This window comes from Catharus ustulatus, chromosome 2 (genome assembly GCF_009819885.2).
Source record: "Catharus ustulatus isolate bCatUst1 chromosome 2, bCatUst1.pri.v2, whole genome shotgun sequence".
Taxonomy (NCBI): domain Eukaryota; kingdom Metazoa; phylum Chordata; class Aves; order Passeriformes; family Turdidae; genus Catharus; species Catharus ustulatus.
The window spans coordinates 15,591,807-15,608,851 of NC_046222.1; the positions used below are offsets into that span (position 1 = coordinate 15,591,807).

A 17,045-nucleotide genomic window follows, 5' to 3' on the forward strand; every position below is an offset into this window, starting at 1 on the left:
CTAAGTCAGGCTTGCATTTTATTCTTTTCATACTCCCTACTGTCTTTTCTTGCCCTACATCTGCCTTTGACAAATTGTAGGTACACGTTTCTGAAGAATTTGGAAAGGGAGTATATGATTATAAATTAGGATTTTTTTCTTGTGGGAAGGCAGATTGTAGCAAATGATGGTTTGAAGGATTATGAAAAAAAAAAAAAAAAATCTTACAGCTGGCTGGCATTCTCCAGAATCTAAATTTGTGGACTGATGCAAAGTAGGTGTGCATTCTACTTTCTGAATTTAATAGGAAAGTCTTTAATTATTTTTTTCTTTAGTAATAGATTTGCGTACTTCCAGGACCCAACAGGTCACTTCTTGCCGGAAGTGTTCCATTCTATTTTCTAAATCCCATGTAGTAGTAATTCTCAGTTTAAATTTAGTCTTGCTGTAAACTAAGGTTGTTCTGGCAAATATAACCAGAGGCATTTATTTCTCTTGTGAGAAGGAGCTGTAGTCTGTGACTGCTGTAATTAATTGATGTATTTATGGCTTAAAATTCTGTATGTGAAAAATCCAGATGTGTCTGATAGAAAATAGGTATTGGGAGTGGATGATAGAACTGCAAAATCATGTATCAACTGTATGATAAAGCTGAGACTCTTTCATTAATGTAAATACAAGCATATGGTATCTTAATGTTGGGGGTTAGGATTTTAACTTTTGTTTCTCTCGTGGTATTTTGTCTCATCTGTTGCTAAGAGACAATAATGACCAGTACTTAAAAGAGACCAAAGATGTAGCCAAAGGGGAGGGGGAATAGTGCAGGTGGCTGTACTATTGAAGCTGGGGGCATTCTCTTGGGAAGGGCAGACATATCTCCACATTTTGGCTATTGGGGTGAGGGGCTGGGCTCTGCTCCTCTTGTGCTCTCGGGATGGGAGGAGAAACAGCCGGTCTGCTGTCCCTGCCCAGAGGATTCTCTGCCACCACAGAGCTTTTGTCCTCCCACTGTTTCTCCTACCATGGGTGTGCCTTTACTCATTAGAGCAGCTGTTGAGCTGAGGCCTTATTAACACCCCGTCTGACAGGAAAGGACCCTCACCTCACCATCTGTGTGGGTGCCTCGGGGGAAAACCCAGGAGCCTGAACCCCTCTCCATTCCTGGAGGGTGCGTTTCCTTGGCGTGCTGCTGCCATGCTCCACTTCTTTCTGCTGCTGCCTCAGGCTTTTTCATTATCCTCTAACCCAGCATTCCAGGTCCACCTGACCCCTGTGGCTCCTGCTAAGGCTGTGGAGTTTTCTGTTACTTGTTTTTATTTTTGCCAACCCTGCCTCTGCCATCCCAGTCCTTCCGGCCATTACCGTGGGAGACACAACTGACTGTGCGCCACAGCGCCCCCTGCAGGCGTGGAGGAATCACCGCACTGCCCTGCCCAGCCGGGAGCCAGCAGCGCCCCTGCTGGCTGTGACTGGAACTGCACCCAGGGGAAAGTGCCCGCGGCCCAGAGAAGGCTGGGCTTGGGATTCTGGCTCTGTCTGTTGCTGCTGCTGTTGCTGTTTCTTTGTTATTTATATTTTAATAAAGAACTGTTACTCTTTTTCCCATATCTTTGCCTGAAAGCCGCATATTTTCAAAGTTTTAATAATTTGGAGGGAAGAGGGTAATTTTTCCATTCCAAGGGAAGTTCCACCTTCCTTGACAGATCCCTGTCTTTCCAACCAAGACACTTAATAGGCACAACTCTCACTACATTCCAGCTTTCAGTTTTTTAGAGATTGCAGATAAAAATGGACTTGGTACACAAATTAGTAAATCACTGGACTACTGCATGACCAAGAGAGACTAGGATACTGCAGCGTGTCACAAAGTGCTCCAGCTGAATCTTCAAACTTTCTGTAGGCTTAAACAGAGTGAATGTGTTGTTACAACTTTACAAAGTTGCTAAGCCAAGTTATGTTGGACCACTGCACTGTTCAGTACTGGGAAGTAAGGAAAGTTGATTGATCTTGAAACAAGACAAGAACATTATGTCTAAGAAATCCTGTAACGATGAAGAAGTCCAAAACTTGGTAACCATTTTTTCCCCCTGTTCCTGTCCAAGCTGGTACCCAAATTGGATTGATTGGTGTAACACTGCATCCTAGAATGGTTTCAAATCTTACAGCCCAAGTAGAAAGTGGGTTGTGGGCTTTTTTGGGGGGTTGAGGGGACAGTGGTTGTTGGGGAAAGCAATTTGATGTAAGACTTGAAAAGCCTTGAAGAAATAACCCAAATAGCCTGTATGTCAGGAACTTGGGATCTAGAAAGTGTAGAGGAGATATGCTGGAATTTTTTGTGCTGGTCCTTTGTCAATCAAGTAGGGATGCAGCTTTTGTTAGACTTGGTTTACAATACATAGATTGCACTTTTAATGTATCCAACTGTTTTCTAAAGTGTTAAAGGAAGGGAGAGTGTTTGGTGTGTTTTTACTCTCCGCCATCTCAGAAAGCAGGTGCTATGGGAACAGAAGTAGAACAACAGCCTTGTGGATCTCCACCTCCAATCAGTCAGGATGCTCAGGAATTTTAATGTCTGCTTTGCTTTCCGGTTCTTTCCCAGGCAGCAGCATGGAACTGGCCTGATGTTGGACAATTGCACAGCAGCTCTCAGGGCCCCAAGCAAGAGCAGTAAATCTGTCACACACGTTCCAGTTGCTCTGCTTCTGGCTAACAATGGCTGTGAGCTGCTGCAGGCACTGGATGACAACACTGTTGGCTAAACTATCCCTTTAAAAAGGCTGGAGTTTCTGCTGGAACTTGCTTGGCTTTCCCAGTTGCTGGAGAAAATTTGGTAGCAGGCCAGTGGCCTCTTCAAGCCCTCAATTAGCTTTTACAGTGCTATGGAACTGCTAATTTTAATAAAAGACATTAGAAAATGAAGTCTTGGGCAATGTAGGAAGAATCCCACGTTGGCTGATGGCATGTAGGTGATGTCATCAGTTGGCTTATTGTTGACAGTTATTAAACCAAGCAGGATTGTGCTCAAAGCACAGCTTGTGCTGACTAAGCTGTAGCATTGGACCAGCATTTAGCCTAGAAATGGAAACAAGATGTGGTCAGTTAGGGTTGAAGTTTCTGTCTGTTTATTCTGTGTATGTTTTAATCCAGATTTATGGCCTCAGCTTGCTGAGCTCCATTGGTGCAATCATAATTGCTTCCACCAAAGTCTGCTTGTGCAGAAGTGACAGACAAAGTTTCCATGTTGGCATTCTTACAACTTAGTTGGATGACCAAAGATTTCCATGTGGGGACTTTTTTGGCTGAGAAAAAAATTTGTGTTGATATTTGCTGCTTTTGTGACATGAAGTCCCTAAAATTTTAATCTGGGAAGATTTGATTTTGGATGTGGTCATGTTGCCATTTTAAAGTTCTTAGAACAACAAGGGATGTACTTGGCTTGAGTCAACCAGTATCAGTAATTTTTCTGTCTTGCAGTGTAAAAAGCCCTATTTGGCATCAAGGCAGCAAAGCTTAACTGTGCAAGGAATGACTGGATAATGCTTAGCTTAAAAGGAAATCAATTTCTTATTAAAACCAGATTTTATTGCTGATTTTGTGTAGCAGTTTTTGTATGTCAGAAATACAAATTTAGATACTGATGCTGAACAAGTATTCCAATATATGTATTGTTTTGCAAAGTCAGTCTCTGAAATGAGTAAATGAAACGTAAATGTTTGTTCCTTGTCTTTTGAGCATGGATAGGAGAACTTAGTTACTACACAATTTGTAGGTTGTTAATGAGTGTTGATCAAATTACTGTGAGGAACTCACATGGCAAATGACCTTTTTAACAATTTCTCCATTACGTAAATACTCTTTCAATGAGTAGAACACCTTCCAGGAAGTTTTGCTGCCTAAATGGAGTGTTGTGAAACTTGTAAGACTGTCTCGTGATCACCTAATGGACTGAACTGAGAACACTTTTTCCAGTGTTAGACTACATAAAGAGGAAGGGGAAATGTCATTCAGTTATTACTCTTTACCTAAAAGTTTTAGTTTGGGTAAGGCTTTCTTGTACGTAGAAGGAAAACATTACAGACTTTTGGAAAGAGAGAAGCTGGAAAGTGTGAATGTAGAAAACTTGGATCCTGCTGGATGACATGCCAGCAGAGCTCTGAGTGATGTTCAGGATGGTCAGCAAACCTTGGCTTTGACCTGCTTAGCCACAAGTTCTGTAGCCAATGGCCTCAGGATGCATTCACAAAGGTGGGAGGTGTAAGAAGTCGTTCCCAGTAGGATCAGGGTTTTTCAGGAGATCTCAATTCTTCATTAGGTGTGTTAGACCAAGCCCCCTCTCACCCCCTCAGCAGCCAGCAGAGCAGCGTTTCTTGATACAGGATGGTGTTCAGCTGCCCCTGACCAGCTCTGCAGCAGCTGGTGCTATGAGCAGTTTGAGAAACTCAGGAGAAATCAAAGAAATTACTTAGATTTTTGTTTTAAATTATGCTATTACTGGTGTTTAGGAAAAGCAACAGTGGGAAGGAACTAAAGGCATCTGATGACTTAAGTGTGTTCATTTAGAAATGTAACATGTAAAAGTCCTATATCTCAAGATCTTGATTATTAATATTACTAGCACTGTTTGTTTCCATGTACAACTCCTCCCTTTTTCTAATAAATACAGTAATTTCTACTCCATGTTAATTTTAAGAAAGATATTAATGTCTGTTTTAGACCTGTTTTTGCTGTCTTTTTCCTCTGGCTGTTTTTTTTCCCCAAAAAATAGGGCAAATAATTGGTTTTCTCTCTTCACCCTGAATCCAGGGCTAACAGTCAGTAACGCATCATCATAATCTTTTAATGTTTTCAAACGTGATGTTTTTGCAGGAGAAGGGCCCATAGCATAGTAGGAGATACAATTCTTGAGCTGTGTATTACCTAAGGGAAACTTACACTTTTTCTAAAGCTTGTTTAGTGGAAGGTACTGTTCTTGAATGGGTAGCTTTGAGTTAGCTAAAAGATACTTGCACTTTTTCTAAAGCTGGCCTGTGTTAACAATGCTTGTGTGTGTCTACCTTTATGTTAATGGTGATTTAACTTAAATGAGGCACCTGTAATTACCTGCTCTCTCACCTGCAGCCTGATCAGCATCTGTTGAATTGAAAAATTGAAGTGGAGATTTTGCTACTTGATTGAATTTAAAGACTTGTCGATTCTCTTCCTATTCAAGTTATCACCGAATGGTTTGGGGCTGTGGGACCTTAAAGCTTGTTCAGTTCTAAAGGCACCTTGCACCAGACCAGGTTGCTCCAAGTCCTGTCCAACCTGGCCTTGAACACTTCCAGGGATGGGGCAGCCACAGCTTCTCTGGGCAACATGTGCCAGGGCCTCACCACCCTCACAGGGCAGAATTTCTGCCTAATATCCCATCTAACCCTTCCTTCCTTATACCTCTTCATTTGATATTTGGAATTGAAGCTGACAGTCTGAGTTTGCGTTCCTGCTGCTGGTTTTGAAGTGTTTGTACGTGTGGGGCACCTTCCTCACAAATGTAACTTTCTCCTTGCAGACTCCACAGAGCTCAGTGTGCAATTAAACAGACTCAGGTAACTGTTCAGAAGATAGGAAGGGAGATTGAGGAAAAGCTGAGGTGTACGTCTACAAGGAACGAACTGGTATGTTGGATTTGTTAAAACCTTATTTTATGGGCTTGCTGAAGCATCTGACTGATATCTTGACTGTAAGCTTTTTTTTTTTAAACACTTGAACTTGAAATCTTTCTTTACATCTATCTTCTTAAATGGGAACTCATCTGAGAGCTTTATAATGTCATCAGTTTTAGTTGTGTGAGTTACTCAGATGCATTGATAAATTTTGTACAATCATGCTATCAAAGCATAAACATTGCACAGTGCATGAAAGAGGTCTTTCAGGAAAAACAAACTTCTAATGATTTATATGAAACTTGACAGGAACATGTGGTGGATTTAGAGTGAGGTGAGTCCACTGGCTGTATCTTCTTCCACCCTGACTCCCTTTGAATGAATAGAATTCATGCAAATTCTGTCACTCAAGTGACATATTCATTTTAAACAGAAATTGTGCTTGATCTTACAATGGCTTTTGACATTTGGTTTTGCCTGCTCTCCTCCCCTCCCCAGAGAAGTCTGTTGACATTAGTTTTGCTTTCTGCCCAGGAAAGCTGATCTTGGTTCACAGATCAAAGTGGCTTGTGGTGACTTGGTTATGTTGGTACTCATTGGTATGTGTCAGGTGCCTTGTAAAGGGCACATTTGCAGTGTGAGGTTGATTTATTGCTGTAAAGCAGATTCTGAGTTGAGAGTACTCAGCTAAGTTCCAAAAGTGTCAGACTGGTGCATGGATTTGACAAAATGGGGAAAATGGGAACTTGTTTACCCACTGTAATTACAGGGGTTACATTGTAGAAGAAGAGGTGGAGAAGTCACCTTCAGTGAGGGGCAATAAAAAATGTTTTGTGAGTCATTCCAACCCAGAGCTTCTTTGCCTTCTCCTGGTATCTTGACTGTTTACCCATAACCTTTTCAGTTATGGATATGCTTGTCCCTCCTCGCAAAGGCTTTTCGTTTTTAAATACCTGAGAGCAAAACTATATAATACAATCCTAGTCTGTTTTTGGTTGGAAGGGACCTTAAAGTTCATCCAGTTCCCACCCCCTGCCATAGGCAGGGACACCTTCCATTAGACTGGGCTGCTCCAAGCCCTGTACAGCCTGGCATTGAACACTTCCAGGGATGGGGCAGCCACAGCTTCTCTGGGCAACCTGTGCCAGGGCCTCACCACCCTCATACCCAAGAATTTCATTCCCAATATCCCATCTAACCCTGCTCTCTGGCAGTGGGAAGCTGTTTCCCCTTGTCCTGTCATTTCAGGCCCTTGTCCAAACTCCCTCTCCAGCTCTCTTGGACAACTGGGGCTCTAAGGTGTCCCTAGAGCATTTTCTGTTCTCCAGGCTGAACACTCTCACAGATTTTTCTTTGTATCCTCATATTCTCATCATCCTGAAGCTGGGAATTGAATCTGATATTGCAGCTTGAACATCTCCAGCCTTTTTCCAGTTCCTGCCTCTATTTCATACAGACTTCTTACTGCTCACCTTCTCTTTTGCTGGTGAGCCCTTTGCCAGGGAATGAATGTTCATTCTGCTGCCAGTGCTATGCTGTCAGTTTTTATGTCCTGGTGAAGCACTGTTCTTAATTTTTGGTCTAGGCTCAAGAGAGGAAATGCATCTCACAGGAGGAGCAAGCACAGTAGAGTCTTTGGGAATCTGTTATCCTGCAGTAATCAATGAAGTCAGTTCTTAGGCAGGTGCTAATCTTGTCCTGTTTTTTCCTTCCCTCCTATCACCTTTTTATGAAACTACTTCTGTGCAATTAAATTATTTTTTTTTTTAATTTATATTTCTTTCCATAGAAAAAGGAGAGTGAATGTTTACAGTTGAAGATCCTGGTGCTACGTAATGAGCTGGAGCGACAGAAGAAGGCCCTTGGTCAAGAAGTAGCCTTGTTGCATAAGCAAAAAAGTACTTTGCATGACAGAGGTAAGTGTAGAAACCTTAACCTAGTTAATGATCAGAATGAAAGTGCTGCATTCTTCTCTATTTTCATTGTCTGACTGTAATGTGCTCACGCTTTTTCTTTATCTGAAATTTGCAACCAGGTGTAATTTCTTCATTCTCTCTGTTACACTGATTTTTAGAAGGCACTTTTAATGTATCTTGTCTCTAAATAGCTTCTTAGTGTGACACCTGTCCAAAGCAATCTTAAATCTGTGTTTAATTAACATTTTACAAGAGCATCAGAAGAACTGCAGTATGGTACAATAAACATTACCATGATAAAGGGACCTGATAATGTCATGAGGAAATTTGCTGTACTTGTGATTTGGATTCAGATTTAAGTATTAGAAGACAAAAATCTCTCTTAATAATTTGATATGTAAGTGACAGATGAAATGCTCAGTCACATTGGTATCATACTTTACTAGCAAGTCTCCTATAGTGAAAAGCTGTATCACTGCCTCTTTGGAGCTCACCAAGATCAAACTAAACACATTTGTTCTTGTTGCAGGGTATTTTGTTTTCAATACTTAGTTGAGTCTAAAGTAATTAGACACTACTGAAAAGGATGGGTTTTACCATGTGCTTTATTCTGGCTATGCAAGTATTGAGACCCCATAATTAGGTTATTGCACTGTGTGGTTGAGAAAGAAGTAGATATTAAAGGAGGATGAAATCTGATGGATTGTATTTGGCTGGTGAATGGTGTGTAGTGCATGAGGACAGGTGTTCTTCCTGTGGTGGCATTCTCTAGTTTAGGAGCATAGTATGAAAAATGGGAGGGTAAGAAAATAATGGAGTATTATTACCAACATTTTGTCAGTATCTACTTTTAAAACTTTGGTAACTAAGAAAATACTTCATACTATTTTTTTTTCTGATTCCTTATGTTGCTTAGAAAATGCATTTGGGACTGAATACCAGAAACTTGAAGAGCATAATGAATCTCTGTATGAATTAAGAAAGGAATGCACTGCTAAGAGGTAAAAGGACCTATGTTTGTTCTGTAACTGAAAAAGAAAGATAAGCTTGAGAGCAAGCCATTGAAAATGGGACTTCTGGCACCAAATTCTTCCTCATGTTGCCCTAAAATTTCTGTTAAGACATCCCTGCTATCATTTGTAGATATCTAAAGTGGTAATTACCTGTGGCAAGTGTAGAAGAGAAGAAAACAGATTCTTGGTTGTATATGTAGAGTCTGATAGGACTCTCAGGTGTGTTTTAGTGTAACACAGCTTTGTAATACCTGATTCTTACCATCAAAATGTCTATAGTGTATGGTATGCCTGAAAGCACAAATTAGCTTTGTGTGCTGTATTTTTTTGGGTGGATTTACCTAACTTTTTGGAGGATAGGAGGTGATAATTGGAAAACTGCAGAAGGGATATGACAGCTCAATACCTGTATTTGGGACTTTTGAAGAAAATAATGGTTTTGGAATCTCTTTCCCCAAAGAGAACAGTTTTTGAAGACAAATGCCCAGCAGACTATTCGGTGCAAACAGTTGCTGTCGGAGCTGTCCTACATCTACCCTATTGATTTGGTATGTTTTCAGCATCCTGACAATCTGCTCAATGGGAAATGGGCATCCTGTTTATTACACTGCAAACAAATATGCTTTATTTGTGACATAATCTGCTCTTTGCTCATTCTGTTTATTTCAGCTTTTTCTTACATTTGGACTTTAGATTACAAACTTTACAGGGAAAAAGCTTATATCAGTACCTCTTGCACACTGTCCTGTATGAAAATAGAATAGCTGTAATTTAATGGATGTTTTCCACTTAGTGTATAATTGCATTAAGTAACCCTGACAGTAGGCTGAGTGCACAGAAACATATGTTAAAATGTTAAGCTTCAAAATCTTTTATATAGTGAATTAATATAAAGCTCTTCACTCTTTAGAAACATTGCATTTATTTTCTGAACTATGTGAGATGTGGATTAAAACAGTGTGTCAGTCACTCTAAGTTTAGTTGAATATTTAGTTGTTTGATTTTTATTGTTTGTTAGCTTTGTTGTCATGTTTTATGCAGGTTTTGGTGTTATGGAGGTTATTGTTTTATACTATTATTTTAAAATGTTGATTTTAAATTTACAGAATAACCAAAAGGATTACTTTGTTTGTGGAGTCAAGCTTCCTAATTCTGAAGACTTTCAAGGTAACTGCGTATTCTTAAAGTAGTTTTTACAATTAACACTGCTTCTATACTTAGTAAAATTAAGAAAACTGGTAGCAATAGCTTGGGGTCCAAATTTTTGACCAGAAAGATCGAGACTAGCAGAAAACTTACAAATTATTTGTTGATACTCCCTAGCTAAAACTCAGGAGGTTTCTTTTGACTCTTGTAAAGCACCTCTGTGTTATAAGACTGCATATTGAAACACTGGAACGGGTTACCTAGGGAGGCAACAAAGTCTCTGTCCTTGGGGATGCTCAGAACCCAGCTTGACACAGGCCTTGGGACAGCCTGCTCTGAACCGGGGATGAGGACTGGACCATTCCCAGAGGTGCCTTCCAAACCAAATAATTCTGGAAGATATTTATGTCTGACCTAGAATTCCATTGGGACTGCTTTTAGTCCGTAAATCTTGGTGGGGCAGCAGGCATGAATCTCCATTTGGTTTGCTGTAGTTGCTGGTGAACTTGGCAAATAAATACATTGCAAAAAAAAAAAAAAAAAAAAAAAGGCTGTGGACCTCTCTGGCAGTATGGAGTACTTTACAAGTGACCCTCTACTTTAACTGTCAACCCTCATCCTATTGCAGAAGCAAATATATCATGTGCCTGCCTGTATAACAGTTGTACAGGTAACTGCATGCATTCATCTACAAATGTTTGATGTGAACTGGAAATTCATTGAAATGCCTTTGAGGATTTCTTGCCCCCAGTACTTGTTCACTCTGGTTTCTTGAGCAAAAACCTCCATCAATTAACACTTTAGAGCCACTCCATAGTAATTAACTTGTACTAATAGTATGTATAGTGGATGCTCAAATATTGGAATAATCTTTAAAACAAATTAATTTGTCAGTAGGACAAAAATCAATCTATTGCTTTGTTTCCCTGATTGCACTGAATGTTGTAATGAACTCAGTTTGCTAACTCTTGAGGAGTCAGTAGTGTGCCATCTTCTGGCCCGTTTTCAGTTTCCTGGTATTAATTCATTGCAAAAGAATTACTAATTCTTTATCCAAGTCTCTAGAAATATTGTATTGTGAGGAAGAAGTAGTAAGCATTCAATTTAGTAAAATAGGCAGTTAAATTTGAAACTCAGCTGTTGGGCATGGATCTTCTCTGACTCAGTAGATATTATCTTTTAAAACTTTAGGTGTCTGAAGAATCAAAAAATCCCCAAAAAGCCAATTTTGAACAAGTTTTGAGCCTTTTTTATGAAATCCATTTTGACAGGGGTATGACTTAAATACATGTATCATGACAGATCCTGATAGAGCTCGGTATGGTTGTTGAATATCATTATAAGCTTTCTTGAAGGTCCTCTGTTTAGCTGGTTTCATGGAACATCAGAATGGATGACTATTGCACTGTGTGTCCCTTGAAAAGAATTTAAAATAGAGAAAAGAGAAAGGAAAAGCCTTTATGTGGCTAAAATATGTAGTTTCAATTGCAAGATTTATGTGTATTCCTGGCAGGTGAAGCTTCAAGGTTGAAACCTTAAATGTCAAATTGAAAATGATACTTTAAAACAGTGGATTAATCTAAGCTTTTCCAGCTATTGGCAGAGAACAGAGTTTATTGCTTGAGGTCAGTGTCTCTCCAACTGATCTCACTCATGAATAAAATTGAGAAGGAATGCAGCTTTCCCCTGATCCCGCTCACACGTGTCAACTCCATCTAGAGAAATGCAGAAAGCTTAATACTTGAGTTTTGTCTTGGGAATTTTGTTTCACTTTTCCCATCTCTTCTTTACCTTCCCCCATCCTGGCAGTGTAGCTTTGAAAGTAAAATTTGCAGGAGAACAAGCCATCACTAGTTTTCTGTGCCTCATCACAGGAGGCAAACACAACACAGTGAAGTGCAAATGCTTGTAAAGCTCTCCAAAATGACTTCTGTCCCTGAGTTCTGACTTCTGAGGGCTATGTTGTTGTTCTCTGAGCAATAAAGACGGATACTAGGATTCAGTGGACACAATTAATAATAGAATCTTTTTGTCATTGACAGCAAAAGATGATGGAAGCATCGCTGTTGCCCTGGGCTACACTGCTCACCTCGTTTCCATGATCTCCTTCTTCTTGCAAGTGCCACTCAGGTATCCTATAATTCACAAGGGCTCCCGGTCTACAATCAAAGATAATATAAATGACAAGCTGACGGAGAAAGAGCGAGAGTGAGTATATTGTAAATACATGGATCTACTTTCTTCAAAACAACAAATCAACACCAAGAAAACCCCATCTGAAACAGTTTTGGGTAGTCTGAGGTGATAGGAAATTTGAAGTTACTTGTTACTGCTTGTCTTGGTTTGGAGGACAGGTGTCTGCTGAGAAAGGCAGGAGCTTCTCTTTGAAATGGAGAATGTAAACCCCCTCCCTCCAAATTATTATAATTTTGAAATCAAGGAGCTCTCAGGCAAAGATATGGGAATTAGGAATAACAGTTCTTTACTAGGGAAATTAAAATAGAAATGCAGTATCACAAAGAACAAACTCCAAACCCTGACAAAGTCAGAGTACAACCTGACACCTTGTCAGGCAGGGTGTTGGCAGCAGTCCCATTCCATGGTGGCTGCATCCTCCTGCAGTGACAGATGTGATTCAGTTGGAGCAGTGCTCCTGTACAAGGTGCAGTTTCCCTCCGGAGGTCCAGTGGTGATGTGGAGAAATCCAGTTTCCCTCTGGAGTCCAGTGGAGAAAGGGGCTCCCTTAGTATCCCAAAACCTCTGTTTTTATCTTGGTAAGAAATGTTGGGCTCTTCTCCCTGGCTGGAGCAACTTCCAATGGGATGCAGTAATTTTATCAGTCCCACAGTGGGACTCAATGGCCATTAGCAGAAATTGACTCGCTGGAGGAAGGATGGGTTGTGAAAAGATAAAGAACAATGCGCCGCCTGGTTTCAATGGATGGGCCATTAGCAGAATATCTGCCGTGGAGATAAGGATCACTGCCCCACCCTCAACAGATGGTGATAGAATAGATACCTTTTATCACACTCTGTACTGTAACCCAAGACACTGCTTTCAGTAGCTGTGGAATATTAGTTGAGTTTCTCTTGTTGGAATTTTAGGATACAATAGAGTAACTCAGCTATTTTTTTTATTCTGGGTCTGTTGGCACATAAATGGCTTTGATTTGGCAGCCAGTAATGCTGGATAAAACTTAAATAGTGTTTCTTAGTGTTTCATGAGTGTTGGTTTCTATTTGGAAACTTACTTTTTATGTCTGCCTGTGGGAATAAACTGCAGATAGCAAGCATAGTTTCACTGGGGAGCTGCTGCTAGTGCTGAAATAGTGGTTGATAAATGGGAGAGAACAAGTAGCTTTCTTTTAACACAGAGTTTTTTAATCATTTGAAAAAACACAGTAACCTACCACCTACTATAAATCAACTGAATATTCAATGTAGAGCTTTTCATTTTTCTGTAATCATTGTCTTTGAACACGTAGCTACACTGTTATTGTTTTCCTTCTAGGAAACCATCTTGCTGTCTTTAAATTCACTCTCAGAATGTCTTCTCCTGCATTTTGGAACTTTGCTTATTTTCCCACTGTCTTTGCACCTGTGTGCTCTAACAGAATTAGGGGCAACTACTGGTTGAGGTTCCCTTTGTAGCTGAACTGCTACACTGAACTGCCAGGAATGCAACACTGACCATTGGTGGGAGGCCAACTGCTCCTTTCAGATTCTGGGCACTGGCAAAGTCTGCCCAGAGAGTTTGTGGACTACCCATTCCTGAAAGTGTTCAAGGCCAGGTTGGATGGGGCTTGAAGCACCCTGGTCTTGAAGAAAGTGTCCCTGCCCTGGCAGGGAGTTGGAATGAGATGTGCTTGAAGTCCCTTATGACTCAGGAATTCTGCAGCCCTGTGTGTGTGGATGGATGGCTGCAGCCAGGCTTGCAGCATCAGTAACTTCATGTTTCCACAAAAGTTTGAAAAAGGAGCAAAGGAAATGACTGAGGGGAAATGAACTTGTGGAAAGTAGCTGACTCTATTGACAGGAAGCTGTGAAAAGCCAGATTCTTCTCTTTAGAAAATATGCAAAGTATTACAACATTTTAACACAAATTCTCTTTAAAGGTTAGTGACTTCTGGCAGGACAGGCAAGGTAATTTGCCTTAAGATTTAAACTTGCTTCAGTCTTCCTGCTTTGACACCATAAAACACAACTATATAATTATATCTTGCAAAGTAATTTTGATACCATTTTAATAACTTGTCTGAGCCCACTTCCTGGGTACCTTAGTAGAACATTGACCTGGATTTCTTCTGTGTAGTTCTTGAGGCAGGTATCATACTCTTTCCTGTACATCACTTTGAGAAGGGTTGCAAACTAGAACATTTGTATCTTGAAAATAAATTTCTGAGTAGTAGAGCTCCCTGTGTGTGGGTGTGTAAAGATTAATTCAATTTCCTGCTCTCTCATACAGATTGGAAGCTTTAGTCCTTCATGCCACAGCCTTTCAAACTCTTGTGACTTAATACTTAATTTCACAACAGATTTCTGGCAAGTAGAGAGTTTAGCTAAGTAAATGAATCCCTGTTGGGCTGTTTACCTGTGTTGTGCAAGATTTTTTCAGAATTAGCTCCTGCTGGAGATCTCTTCCCAGCTATTGGAGAAACAATCCTACCAACTCCAAGGTCTTATGTCAAATGTCTTAAATAGCATTTTTCTTTCTAAACTAATGGATCAAGTTTCTCCCTTGCTCCTAATTGTGTTGAGCACAGCAGTTAACATGCATTATTAAATTTCTTTATTTCAGATACCTGTTCTTTAGCAGCTTTTTGAAGTCCAACATAAATTGTTGAGTAATTGCAGTGATGTAATCCCTATATTTGATCTTTTCTATAACACATAGTGTCCTCTTTATCGACTGGCTTATATTTACATACTTGGTTTCTGGGTTTTTTTCATTGCAGGGTGTTAGAAGTTAGGATTTTTCCTTTTTTTTTTTTTTTCCTTTCTTCTTTCTCAGGAAATTTTTCTCCCATTTGTTGTCCTAGAGATGGGAATGACAGATACTTAAGAGAGACTAAAGATGTGGCCAGTATGGGGAAGAGGGTCCAGTTTGCTTCTGTCTCTTAGGTGGGAGGTTTTCTCTTGGGAAATGCAGAGATACCTTGAGAACTGACTGGGGGTCAGGGGCTGGGCTCAGCTCTCTCTGTCTCGAGAGCAGAGTGGAGACAGTTATGTTTTGGTGCTGGACTTCTGCTGCCCAGGGGATTCACTGCTGCTGTGGAGTTTTCTGTGGAATCCTTCACTGCTTCTCCTTTCTGTGAGTGGACTTTGAGAATTTACAATTTTTTCTGCTACAATAGCTGTTACATTGGGACTTTGAAGTAGGAAGCACTTGTCTGGCCACAGTACTGAATGTAAAATGAAGTATATGATGAGGTATATAAATGAAGTATAGAGTGACTGTCAGTAGCATATAGTATATGGTCAGCTCTGTAATTGTAGGGATATTAGTGCTTGTAATCTGCTCAATAACTGTTCCTCTCTTGTATTCTAAAGCCTAATTTTGGTACCATCAAAATGCTCTAAATTTTCTCCTATGAAGTCTATTTTTATGACTTTTTGAATTACCATGCTAAGGCAAGAATCTGATTTTTTAATGAAATTTCTCATTAATTCACTTCTTCAGTGGTCCCTTTCAGCATCTCCAGAGTGCATGCAATGTGTAGGAAGGAAGAATTCTCAGAAGTCCTGGAGTTGAAAAGATTTCAAAGCAGTGAGTGCCCTTTGAGTCAGTTTGCAGAGGACACCATGTTTGGCAGGAGCATTGAGCTGCTGGAGGGGGCAGGAAAACTCTGCAGAAGGATCTGGACAGGCTGCATTGATGGGACAAGGCCAGTTGTGTGAAGTTCATCAGGGACAAGGGTTGTATCCTACCCCTGGGTCACCATGATCCCATGGAACATTGCAGGCTTGGGGCAGAGTGACTGGAAAGCTGGGAAGGACCCTGGGGGTGCTGATGGACAGTGGCTGGACATGGGCCCAGGGGAACAGGAGGCCAAGGGCACCTGGCCTGAATCAGCAATGGTGTGGCAACAAGCCCAGTACTCTGACTGTCCCTCTGTGCTGGGCACTGTGAGGCATCTCCAATCCTGGGCCTCTCTCAGCAAGACAGACATTGAAGAGCTGGAGCATGCCCAGAGATGGGGATGGAGTTGGGGGTCTGGAGCACCAGGAGAGACTGAAGGAGCTGGTGGAGCTCAGGCTGGAAAAGAGGAGGCTCAGGGGGAGCCTTTACACTTTCTACAATTCCACAGGAGGGTGGAGCCAGGTCGGGGGGGGTTCTGTTCCCAGGTAACAAGTGACAGGATGAGAGGAAACAGCCTCAAATTGTGCCAGAGAAGTTTTAGGTTGGATATTGGTTTTAGGTTGGATATTATTCCCTGAAAGTGTTGTCCAGTCCTGGTCCAGTCTGGTACAGTGTTGGAGTCAACATCCCTGGAGGGATTTAAAAGCCACGTGAATGTGGCATTTGAAACATGGGTTAGTGGTGGGCAACCACTAACATTGGTAGTGCTGGGTAAGTGGTTTGATTTGAGATGTTCTTAAAGATCAATTCTCTGATTGTGTGGATATCTAACTCCCAAATTAAAGCTACTTAGACAGCAACATGTTCCTGTCTCCAGTGAGGAACAAACTTGCTTGCAGAATAAATCATCTAAATTCTTTGGCAGTGTTCTGGTGGAACTGAAACCTAGCACTTCATCACGTGCTGAACAACAGAGTGAGAATTTTGAGATGAAGCTATTTCTGATATGTTCTGATACTGTGTCTCTCAAACCCTGTATTTATTGCTTCTGTTAGTATGGTCCCAGATTTTTAATAAAGAATGACTCCCAGCTTAGGGCAAAATAAGGATTGTTGTGACTGGAGTGAGACGTACATCGTGACATTTCCTATGTTGCTGCTCATGTTGTAGTATTTTTGAGTATAAACAGCTTGGAAATATATATACTCCTCTAAGAAGAAAAGTAGGTTTTTTAAGTTTAATCACCTTTCTGATGTGCTTTGTATATCTGGACTAGTGAAATGCACATTCAGACAAATTATTTATGTTGAATTTTTGCACTATCACTCCTACTATGTCTCAAAGATTTTTCAAGAACTCTTACTTCCCTGCTAGGTAACTTAAAACTGGAAACTATTTCAATAAATAGTTTTACTAACATTATTTCTCTATAAGAGTAGTATAGAGAAATCAAATAGTACATCTGATGGGATGCTGCACCTTCTTCCCACCACAATGTGTTAAGGGAGGACTAGTAGGAGCAGTAGTAAGAAAATGACCACCTCGGTGTC

At 40.6% G+C, this 17,045-nt stretch overlaps 1 protein-coding gene across 1 annotated transcript in view; it reads left to right on the forward strand.

Moving 5' to 3' along the window:
* The window catches only part of UVRAG (UV radiation resistance associated), an 87,386-nt gene that overhangs the window by 28,461 nt on the left and 41,880 nt on the right, over positions 1–17,045 (forward strand). Inside the window, exons 7-12 of the mRNA XM_033052811.1 lie at positions 5,528–5,633; positions 7,411–7,537; positions 8,454–8,538; positions 9,011–9,098; positions 9,657–9,717; positions 11,739–11,904. Coding sequence (XP_032908702.1) covers positions 5,528–5,633; positions 7,411–7,537; positions 8,454–8,538; positions 9,011–9,098; positions 9,657–9,717; positions 11,739–11,904 — 633 coding nt within the window. The remainder of the gene's footprint in view (positions 1–5,527; positions 5,634–7,410; positions 7,538–8,453; positions 8,539–9,010; positions 9,099–9,656; positions 9,718–11,738; positions 11,905–17,045) is intronic.